This window comes from Nipponia nippon, unplaced genomic scaffold (assembly GCF_047370975.1).
Source record: "Nipponia nippon isolate SJK-2023a ecotype South Korea unplaced genomic scaffold, ASM4737097v1 scaffold_5, whole genome shotgun sequence".
Lineage (NCBI taxonomy): Eukaryota > Metazoa > Chordata > Aves > Pelecaniformes > Threskiornithidae > Nipponia > Nipponia nippon.
The window spans coordinates 27,876,876-27,888,921 of NW_028262369.1; the positions used below are offsets into that span (position 1 = coordinate 27,876,876).

At 37.6% G+C, this 12,046-nt stretch overlaps 1 protein-coding gene across 1 annotated transcript in view; it reads right to left on the reverse strand.

Moving 5' to 3' along the window:
- The window catches only part of LOC148052099 (uncharacterized), a 32,154-nt gene that overhangs the window by 2,106 nt on the left and 18,002 nt on the right, over positions 1-12,046 (reverse strand). The window contains exons 3-4 of the mRNA XM_087734098.1: positions 6,965-7,085; positions 3,700-3,887 (exon numbers count right to left, since the gene is read on the reverse strand). Of these exons, the coding sequence (XP_087590224.1) occupies positions 3,700-3,887; positions 6,965-7,057 (281 nt within the window). The 5' untranslated portion in view covers positions 7,058-7,085. The remainder of the gene's footprint in view (positions 1-3,699; positions 3,888-6,964; positions 7,086-12,046) is intronic.

Below are 12,046 nucleotides of genomic sequence, written 5' to 3' on the forward strand. Positions count from 1 at the left end.
AGATATGTGAAGACTGTTATCACGCTGCTTTGTTTCAGTCTTTCCTTATGGATCATGATTTGTAAATCTCCCATTCTTTTCACTGTCCTGCAGACTCTTTCTTTGGTCCACTTTTTCAGTAAGCGTGGCATCCAAAGCTGGAGAGAATACTTCAGTTAAAACCTCAGTGTTGAGTAAAGAGAATATTATTTAGTACGTGCAAAAATGCCATGTATCAAACTTAGTGTGCTTCCTTTTTCATAATACAACATCATTGGCTTCAGTTTGTAGCACACTGTCACTCCCTATCCTTCCCCGGGTAATTCCTGCCTACTCAGATTTTCTTATTTTATGCTTCTCCAGATGATTATTCTGAAGGGTACTATTTTGTATTTCCTGTTGAAACTCTGGTCTGTGACAGCTTAGCTAGCTGAATTGCAGAAGACAAGTTACTGGAGACTGAACAGAAGGCGTGTGAGGAGGAATCACTGAAGATTTTGTACAAAAAGTATTAGGTGATTGTGAATGACTGCCCCTGGCACTGGGGAGGAGTTAGTCTTTGGTGTGTGTTCCTGTCAACTGTGATGCCATTCATAGTTTTTGCATCAGAATCTTAGATTTGGATACAAAGATTTCCGTTGTAGAAGCCCCACCTTGTGGACAGCCAATCAATGACTACTTCAGCACCACTGAGATTTGAAATAGTTAGAAAATCTGAAGGTATTTTGATAGTCGTTGCAATAAACTGGAGCATCTTCATATTGCTGGACAATATGGAAACTTCATTCATGTGTAGAAATCAGCATATGCTTTTTGAAGACTATTTCCACAAGTAAGAGGTGATAAACAGGGATGGAAACAAGGATGTTGTCCCCAGAAATCTGTTTTAAGTCTGAATCAGCTAACAACTGACTCAGCTAACATCAGCTAAAACACTAACAAGCCTGAATCCTGCCTTGAATTCCCAGAATAGTCTCCTGTAGCATTTGTATAGTATAAATGAGTCTTTGGGTGGCAAAATCATATAAGGGTAGAAGGACATTCTTTGAAAAAATTGTTAAGACAGAAAGAATAGCAAAGTACGCATGAACACTCAGTCTGGAAACTTTGGGAATATCCTTAAGGAGATACTTGTTTTCAGCACAAAGTGATGGAAAAGGGCAAGCAACTCCAGACTCCATGAGCCAATGTACTTGGTAGGAAGAGTGTTAGGAGGGTAAAAAGAGCATGAAAACAAGCCTGTGATAAAAACTATTTTCAGATTTCAGTATGACATTAGTAGAATATATTATATATGTTCTATTATATAGAATAATACATACATATAATTAGAATATCTTTTTGTCATTCTGAAGAAATTGGGTTACTATAAGATAGTTTCCTCTCTCTTCTATATGAAGAAATTAGGAAACTATATGATAGTTTTCCACTTAATAATAAAGGCTATAATAAAGTAGCCAGAAAGTGTAGCAACATCGAAGGAAAGTTTGGCAGAAGTGCCTCCGTGCTAAAACATCTGTAGCTCCATTTTTTACTTCTTAGGTTGGCATTTGACGGTTATACGGCATGCAAAAAGAATAATGTCTTGAGCAACATAACCTCTTGAGAAACGAACATAATGAATATGGGAATATGATCTTTATTTTAAGGTTTTAGCATGATCCCAGTAGGAGTTTTGAGTGGCAATAGTAGAAAAGAGCTATTCTTCACTGAATTTGCAAGTTAGATCTGTGTGAATTTTAAGCAGAAGACAGGTATGTGCTTAAATCCAATCTACTCTTCAAAAGACATCCTACATCTCTAACTGAAAATGTAACCACTTTTTTTTCTGTGAAGGTAGTGTACCCAGGGAAAGTTGGTCAGAGTGGCTTGCTTGGAAGGGATGAGAAAAGGGTATGTGAATAGGCATGTGAATAGGGTGCCATACCAGCCCCTTTGCCGGGAGGTTACTATTCTTACAGGTGGATGCCTGACTAAGCACGGTGATTAAAAAAGAGACAAAAGTTCATGATTTGGACATCACAAAGCCAGGGCAAAACCTTTGAGAAAAATGCATATTCTCAATTTTGACCTCAGTCTGTTCCTTAAGGGAGAGACTATTAAGACTTTAGCAATATACAGGACTAACATTTTTACCCGAAAGCAAATTCTGCTGGAACCAGCATGCACAATAAAAATAAAAATCTTTCTTAGTGTGAAATGAAGCCATGAAAGGAGCTTCATGGTTCCTTTCTGTGGAAGAGTGTTTCTTTCTCAAGAGACAGGGAACAGCAGACGCTAGTTTACCCCTCAAGGGAAGAGCACATGAAGTAGGAAAAGCTACTTACAATTACCTGCACTTAAATAATGAAGCACGAACAATTCAACAGGAGGAGTACAGACAGATATTAATATGGTGTGAAATCTAGCAAAGAAGCTGTAACCTAGGAAAAGAAGATGAATATGTAAAGCTTGTACTAAAAGGGTGTTGGAAAGCAAGAGTTTATTCCAGAGGTGTCCAAGAGGGAATAATGATTGCTCAGAATCCCTGCTCCACCAAGTGAATCCATTGTAGTACAGAGAAAGGACAACCCCTGGTATAAAGGACAGGCTATTTCCTTATTCTGAGCAGAAGGCTCTAGAAAAAGCTGGTGTTGGTAAAAGCAGAAGTTTGCAGGAGTATAAGACAAGGGCAAGCATTCAGTGGTACTTTTTATATTAGATTGTCTTAGAAATTATAGTTGCTTGTATATGCCCATATGAGAAGGATGGAAAATTATGACATCAAGACACTGGAGTGACCTGTTGTACATTCCTCTGCTAATATGTACGATAAAATGTTCAGTTGCAGTGTATCATAAACAGAGGGTTAATTGCTAAAAGTTGCAGAGTAATATGAATCTCTTGTGTGAATAGATCTTATCAAGAAAATAGAGCAGGACTGGAAACTCAAAGTTTAAGTGTGATCTTGCAGTAATCCACTGGCAGAAGAGTTGTGTAGGTGTATAAAATTGATTTGAAAGGGAATGAAGAGGTGTGACTTGTGAATTGCTACTATTTAAAGATAAAAATTAGTGCACGTGTAGGTCATGTTAGAAAAGAAAGTAACTCTTCATCCTTATCTCTTTATTATGCACATTTTTGTAAATGTTTTCTTTGGTTGCCTCTAGCCTTTCTATCATTTTAAATCTTTGTATTAAATTTTTATTGATATCAAAATGTTAAGAGATGGAATAATACTGAGATATCGAGTGATTTAACATTAAAAAAGATAGAAAGATTGTCAGTGGCCATTTGAAAACAAGGCTTGATGCGTTACATGACTACAAAATTAAATATATGCAGGTGAACTCTGAGCACTTGTGTTTGTAACATATGAAAGTGTTCTCTTAAATCTGTGTCTTCATAATGACATTTGAATTCCAACTTTGGTATGTTATTTTAGCATAGCACTTTATGTTTGATTTTCAGCAGTGTAGGTTTTTGCAGCTAGGTGGGTTACGCTTTGAGCGGATTCTTCTTTTTAATCAAAAGGAGGAAAGCTTCTGCTCTACCTCTTTATAAACTCACTAGAGCTAATCCTTCATACCAAAGTTCATGTTTTATTGACTAGACGGTGTTTTGTCTTTTCAGTTAACTTCTGCAAGGGTACGGTGCTGTAGAAACTATTAAAGAACAGTATTGATGTTACTGTAGCATTTTACCAGAATAGTTATTTAAAATATACAGTTAGTTACTTACATTTTCATGTCTGTGGTATCAGCCTGTTCCACTACTCTGCACCTGTACTGTCTCTGCCTTGCGTCCCTTCCTCTTCCAGCCCTGTCCCTTTCTCCGGAGCTGTGGTGGTGCCACATTGCCATAACCCCACCACCGCTTGCATCAGTCACCACCATAGGATCTGCTTCCCCAGGGACAGATCCTGGTCCCTGTACATAAAAAATCAGCAAGGTAAGGAGAAGGAAAGGCCCCTACCATCACCAAAGACAACTTGAAACTCTTGACAACTTGAACCCCGTCCAAAAGGCTCAATAATTCTATGGTTCCTTATGGTAAGACACTTTTTCTGGTATTGATGTCATGAACATTTTAAAATTGCATCAGCCATTAATTACGATCACAACTTTTAATTCTGGGTTTCTGTTTCAAATCTTCCCCAGTTCAATCAGAACCAAAAGTTAATGCCCATTGGCTAATTTCCAGTGCATGCCTCCACGGAACAACTGTTGCCTTTAACTGGTGGAGAGATCAAGGCTTGAACTGACAAAAGACATCTGTATCTTGGAAAACAAATTAATGTTTATGTTTTAATTTATAAGTTCCTGGCTCTTTTATGGTTCCTGTTTTTCAAGTAATGTCTCTTTGGATCCCTAGCTGATGGAGAGTCAAAATGGAAAAGGCCCATGAGAGAATTATCACAATACAACATCTGGTCTGCATTGAAAAAAGCTGAGAAAGATATTCAACATCTCTGAGACTGAGGCGCAGCTATGAGGCACTTTGAAAGTCAGTCTATGAAAAATTGTGCAGGTTGTGGCCACCTGGGCCAATCTCATGTTGTTTTGGGAAGAGCTACTCTGCTTCCTAGCATCTGAATTTTAATCTCACTTCAGCACGAATGCGTGAGAGCTGGGAGTGGTAGGAAAGGTGTTTGCTTTTCGTAATGTCAATTTGAATCCCAGCATTGTCATAATTACACTGTGTTTTTTTGCCAGTCTCCCAATTTTCTTTTGAGCATTTTAGCTGAAGAGTCAAAAGGCTTTCCCAGGGCTTTCAGCATAGCTTTATAATAAAAAGGATGGAAAGGACTTTGTATATTTTTGGAATAATATTTTGCATCCTGCTTTAAACTATTCCAGAAGGTAAAATGACATTAGCTAGACTGCGCATTGGCTTGTGTACTGGTATGTCACTAATGGCAAGGAGTTTTGCTCTGCCTAGTTGTTCCTGTTCTCTGCAGTCACAGACTATGAGGAACGCAAAGAAATCATGGACCAGCCTGGGCAGTAAGGGTACCACTGGATTCAGAGGGAACAAATTCCTTCCACCACATGGAACTTTGGTCCTTTGAGTCATCATAGCTCACGCAGAACAGAAACAATTTGACATGTATAAAAAGAAACACTGCAAATTGTTTGCCAAACAAAGACATATACTGCAGATGGAAGAACTGATGAAAATTGTTTATAGTTGAGGAACTAAATGTAGATTTTTCAAGAACAAGGTTGCTCTCTTCCTTGCCAAGACAAACAAATCTGGTAGAACATCTCATTGCTTTAGGCTGCCTGAGGACCCACTGGAAAGTCTATGGACCTTTCTCCACAGAAAATTTGTGTGTTGTCAATACATGAGTGTATTGTCCACAGTTGCACTGTGGCAGCTGCAGAGGAAGTGGAAGGTTCTCAGGAATACATGAGGGAGAACGGGATTTTTGGCTCCTGAAACAGTATGGAGTGCTTTTGGAAACTGTGGAAGTTTATAAGCTGGATGTTACTGCTACAAAAGGTTATCTGTGAGTTAAACATAATGGTAATTAATCTGCTGTCTTCAGATCTCAACACTAACAACATGATGAAATTGAGAATTAGTATTCTTTAGAATTGCAGTTTTCCAAGATGCTTTCATTCCTGTGAAGATACCCAGATTTGCACTGTTAAAGGTTTTCAGTGTTACCTTTAGAAATACACTGTGCACAGATGTTTTTACAAGGCAGTATATAGTCATCCCAAACAACTATTTTTAATGGGCCAGTTATTTTGGAAAAGCATGTAACAAGAGCATGAATACAATCCCTGATACTGACATAAAACATGTATTAGCAGAATAATATAGTTGGTACTACCCTGGTATATAGTAGGCCCTGGAAATATAAAACTGATCATGTCCTTAAAATTCTGTTTTATCTGTAAATGTATAAATTGGAAAAGAGTGCCAGCAGCATTCTAGGCTGCATTAGGAAAAGCATTGCCAGCAGGCCGCAGGAGGCGATTATTCCCCTTTACTCAGTGCTGGTGAGACCCCAGTGGGAGTACTGTGTCCAGTTCTGGGCTCCCCACAAGAAGAAGAATCTGGACATGCTGGAGCGAGTGCAGGGAAGGGCCATGAAGATGATTTAAGAGGCTAGAGGTCTGTCATATGGTTGCCCAAAGAGGTTGTGGAGTTGGCATCCTTGAAGATACTCAAAACCCAACCAGGCAAGGTCCTGGGCAGTCTCCTCTGGGTGATTCTGCTTTGAGCTGGGGGTTGGACTGGATGATCTCCAGAGGTGCTTCCGACCTCCGTGATGCTGTGGGTATTTGAAGCAATATGCTTATGTCTTCTCAGCATTTTATCTGGAACTTGACTTGTGTAGGAATCCTAAAGAAAGGAAAGGCTGTGACCCTAGAAATACATCCAGATGGCTGAGGCCCAGAAAAGGCATAATGGGAATTGCTAAGTATTTTCAATATCCCATCAGAGTGATCTCTGACTTAAAAATACAAATATAGAAGTGACTTGGGTCTATCAATGACACTGAATACCCATAACGATCTCTCCCTTCAGCTGGACTGCAGATGGTAACAGCCTCTCTCTATCTGAACACCTATTTTAGTTTAATCTTGCTCTGGAAAATCCTACCATACACTTTACTCTAGAAATGAATATTTGGTGCTTTATGATGCAGAATTCATTTGTTGGTTTGTTCAATGCTTTCTTTCCATACCAGTACTGATATTAACAAATTGCAATGTATTTTGACATATTACTTCAGCAACAGGCACATACTATGTCTCAAGGAGTTGAGAATATCATAATTTGAGCAAGGTAAAGTCAAAATATATAATTGCATTGCATATTCTATGGCACTTTATACAGTTAGCTTGTAACTATTCTTTTAGCACCTTCAGAATAAGAACAAAGCTGAAATTAAAAAATGGCTTGCGTTTCTTAATAGACAGAAGATTTATATAGAAAGGTAGAGATAATGTATTTTTTAGATCAGCTGAATTGTGATAGGAAGGTTTACCTGAAGTTTTCCATCATGAAAATGCTGAGGAACTAACTTGCAGTGTTGAGAATTCCTGGATCCTCCTTCTTTAGAAAACTCTTTGTCTTTCATATTGCCTCTAAGGAAGAGGGAACGCACTCTGGAAAACAAGAAATTGAGGAACATTACACAGGGATTATAAAGCATTTGATTTTTTTTTTTTTTTTGCACTTCAGCAAATGAAACCATAAGTAACAATAAGATAATAAGTTTATTATCGGTGTATGGAGTCACATTGCATCTTACAGACTGACTTAAATGTATAAATAACACCCATGCTAATTATCAGAAGCCATCATATTTTGGTGTGGATGAACACATCCTGAAGCCACAAGATTAAGTCTTCAGACATAAATAACATTTGAACGTCAAATGAACCTAGTCATAAGTTGCCATCTTCTGCCACCACTTTCCCCTGACTTACTGTTTTTACAGCATATCTCCTCCGATTGTATGGGATGGGTTTTTTGGTGGGGAGAGTATTATTTTAAATTGACACCTCTAACAGCAGTTCCTACTTCTACTGTTTTCCTTTTATAAATTTGTAGCCTATTATATCTGCCCAAGCCTGGCACACCTCCAAGTCACCCATGTCTCAGTAATACAGGAAATTAAATCTAATGTCTATTAAGCATAAAGGCTTATGCAACCTTCATTCACTGAAAAAAGTATTAAATAACTTAATATTATACCTTGTCTTTTGATAGCTAGAGAGTTGTGCACTTTGTTTTTCTGAAGACCAGATAGGTTCTGCATTTGGACTAGAGGAGGCTGGATTTATCCATCCCTTTTTGCAGACTTTCTGAATGTCACCTCAGTATTCTTCTCTTGTTGAAGGACCCCCCTGAAACTTTCATGTCTAGGTTTTGGTGCCCATCTCCACTTCTGCCTGCAGTAGGAACCCCCTTTGTTCCCCAGCGCAAGGGCTATGTACCCTGTAGTCTTACCCCGGGGGTGCTCGCTGCTTTCTCACCCATTCTCTCCCTCCCAGGATTTTCTCCAGCCTGACCAGATTTCTGCCTGTTCCATCCCATTTTCTGTTAATACCCACTGTGGTTCTGTGTTGGTGGGTACGGTATTTAAAAATGCAGAAATCTGACATTAAGCCATACAGATTAGCACCATAATTTCAGGGGCTTGTCTCCTGCATGTATCAGTTTAATAAGTGGATTTATACTGAATAATTTTAAACTGTTATAGCCCTCTGAAACTGTTTCTGTCTAGCTTCTGTAATGCATAAAGTGACATAAGGTCACCAATGCTTTGGAAGTTGGTTTTGCAGTTGATATGCTAATTCAGCAAGAAATCAGTTCTTGCAGAAACCCGAAGAAAATTATTATAATATAGTGCCATGCTACTTTGTTGACTTTCAGGAAAGAGATAATTAAAATATTCAAGAGAGTTCCAAGTCTCTGGAGAAAATACTGTTATGGAAATACAAGCTTATTTTCACCACAGAGCTTATTGGCTTCTTTTCTAAAAGCAAATCAACTGAATGTGATGGACACAAAATAGCATTTTCACCTGCTCAAGAAGATGAGAAATAAGATATTTTTATAAAGTGAGTTCAGTGTAAGAATAGACTTGGCACAGTCTTTTCTGTGTCACTCACCCCAGGTTTACAGTAACCACTGCTGCAATTTTCTGGATGAAAACTTCAATCCAAATACATCCAGGGCCATTAATAAGGCTGCACTAGTGCAACTGATTGCAATGGGGAACAGAATTACATTGATGGTGCCTAAGGAGAAGGAGAATCTCTGCACTCAGTATGAATAAGGGATAGCAAATGCCTTATTTTTTCAGAAACAAATAATTAAGGTAAATTGAAAATAATTTTAATAGTCAATCTCTAAGAATAATTACTAAGAACTTAGAAGCCCTATATTTTTTCCAAACAGTGCACTTATACTAGGGAATTACTCTTACAAAAAGTAAAATACTGTTACAAAAAGTAAAATAACGTATTTACTGTATGAAGATACTAAAGGAAAACAATTTTACCAGCATAAACTGCTTCATCTTTTTGAGATGAAGAAGAACACACAAAATTCTGTTTATTGAAGAATAAGGAAAATAAAATTGAGTTTATAAGAAACAATTCTAAAAAGATCTGTATTGTAAAAATTGTATTGTCATTGTCATGTTTAAAAGATATTTTAATTTTATGAGATATTAAAGGAAAAAAATGACATTTTACTCTATGTTCTTTCATAAAACAGGTACAATATTGCTATTCACAAAGGAAAGACATCAGTTCCAACAAGAGTAGTGTCTGTTCTAGAATGAAGGATAAATGGTTCAAAATATCTACATAAACAAGAAAGTTAAAAAGCTTAATGCGAAAATAACGTAATTGTATGTAACAGCATCCACTGTGTTCAGACTATTCTGTTTCAGATGACCCAGGAACGTGAACAGGTATGACATCATATTATTTTATGTCATTAATGGAAACATTTCCTTTAAAAACTACATTGTTATTTTCTGCTCAAACTTTCTTTCATTAATTCCAAGGTTCTTTTGGCCCAGCCATCTCTGCATATGTTTAGCCACGTTAGCTAAAGATGGTTTTCCAGTGTTTTCTAATATAGACTTTATACTGAACAATGTATTTAATTGCATTACATGACATTTTAATAAACTAACTTCCTAAAAATCTGTATTGATGTATATTCTCATCTTTCCTGATAATCTGTTTCAGGGTGACATTATTATGAAATGGACTACCTTGGAGGTTGCTTTAGCTATTTTAACTCCAGTCCTGTAATCCACTCCAGTCTTCATTTTTCAGCTGGTAACTTCTCCAACGATGAACATTATTATAAAAAGTGGTTATTTAACAAAGAGTAAATTTGACTCTGAATTTCATTGTCATCTAGGTTTCTTTCTTGGTGCAGTACCTGTAAATCAGATTATTTTCAGCTAACAGAGTCTTCAGAGGCCATGCCAATGCCTTAGCTGTACTCCTCATCCCTCTTCTTACGAGACTATGCAGCAGTGGGTGGCAGCAATGATTATTTACCTCCTTTACTAAAGATACATAATTGTAAGAATAGAGAAGGATATAGATTGTGGAATCCATGCGAGTCATGTGCCACCAAAATCCACAGTAAGCCACAGCTCCTGCGTAAGATCTGCAAACTCCATTGGAGGTGAGTTTGCTTCCCTGGCTGACAGTGCTCAGTATATCTTTTTAGCTAGTCTGAGATTTTCTGTACTTGGTTTCTTCCCACAGTGGTTTGGTTTTCTCAAATGCTAGACCACTTCTTCTAAGAGTTACCTTAGATGTCAAGCAAGCATCCCCATAAAAGTTTGTTAACTACCTGTATTTATTAATTTAATTTAATTTAGTGAACTCTGATGTTTGCTGTAACAGTCTGTTTCAGTTAGAAATGGCACAAGGGCAGTGAGCAGTTGTAGAGCAGCCTCTGAGGCTGCCAGCCAAAAACTTGATTTACTGGTTATTCCTATCACTGTAATGATTAATTGGAAGGAGTTTGTGAAGGCACAAAAATCCAGAAGAAGTGAGAAGAAAAACTTGTGCAAACTTCATTTTAAAAGAGAGACTGTCTAACAAAGGAAAAAAAAACCCAACTTAGCTACTTAAAAGAAGTTTTCTCAGCTGAAGGCTGCAGAGTTTCTGTGCCTTGCTCTAATAGTTACATATTTGTCAAAAAGTTAAACTAGAAATGGAAATGCTCCGGTGGATGAACTTCCATGTACTACTAAAGAGATTTTGGGGAGGGACTGTGGTATGGTCAGTATTAGTGGAAGGGCCTGCAGTGTTTGTGTTGCAGAGGTCCATATTTGAAGAAGAGGCATGAAATGAGGGGTCTGTGCCCTGATACTATGCCAGAGACACAGAAGCTGTTCATCCCCAGGAGGGTTTACGCATGTGAGATCCCCAGGCAGAGTTCAGCACAGTCTGTTGACAGTCCAGGAGGGGAGGAACTTGGTCCAAGTTTTTGTCTTCTCCTCCACCTTCACTTTATGGTAGTGTAAATAATAAGTTGTATGCAGTTACTTTTTGAAGAGATAGAAGTAGAAAATGCAATTCAATGTTTAATATTGTGCTTCCCAGGCTTACTCAGATAGGCCCACACAGGATGGATATACATTGCACACCACTTGGAGATCTCCTTCTGTTTAAAATTCTGGCTCTTCTGTGCTTTACTGATTTGCCCATATAGCAGATAGAGTATTCATAACAGTAACACCCTGTTATCTCAACTGTGAAAGGTTGTTCTGGGAGTCTAATGGCCAACAGAATGGAATTTAAATTTCTTTTTTGTTTTGTATTTCAGCAAGCATTTAGAAGATCTACCACTTCATCTCTGTCAGAGATTATTTTTCTTGTGGTTTAGCCTGGACACTAATCTCACTGCTGAGTTTACATTTATGGAGTAGGACCTAAGGTTTTCTCTATGTGTTCAGTATTATGGTTCTGATTTTGCAAGTCTTGTTGCTTGGAATACTTGCACAAGTCGTGTCTGTTTGCACAGCAACATCAGAACTGGGGTTCAGATGCTGCTAGTTAATCAATCAAGAAGGAACAAAAATAGTTTTGAAGGCTACTGCTCTTCTTGGCTGATGCTCAGAAGAGCTGGTAAAAACCGCAAAGAAGACAGAGTACACTGATGACAATATTTATTACACATTTTATTTCATAAGTGGATTTTTTAGGAATCAGTTTTTTGATTTAGTTATTTTACTCTGCTTTAGCAAATCATGTGTGAATATAGTTGTTGTTTTTCCAAAATGCCTGCTCTGTTTTAGTTGGTTTTGTTGCCGTTAGTCAACTTTTCATTCCACGTAGTAATGTCCACAAGGTGGTGCCACAGCTAAAAAGTTAGCCATAAATAAGACAAATATAATTTGATAATTCTACCTGCTTTTTATAACTGACTAAAGTATCTGTGTCATTAAAGAATTAATAATTATTTTATAAGCATAATATCATCTGCATTTCTAATTACATCACAGATTTGCAAGGGGTTTTTTTAAGTCACTCGTGTAAGCAGAGCTGGATCTGTCTGCTGTCTGAGTGTACAAAAGTGA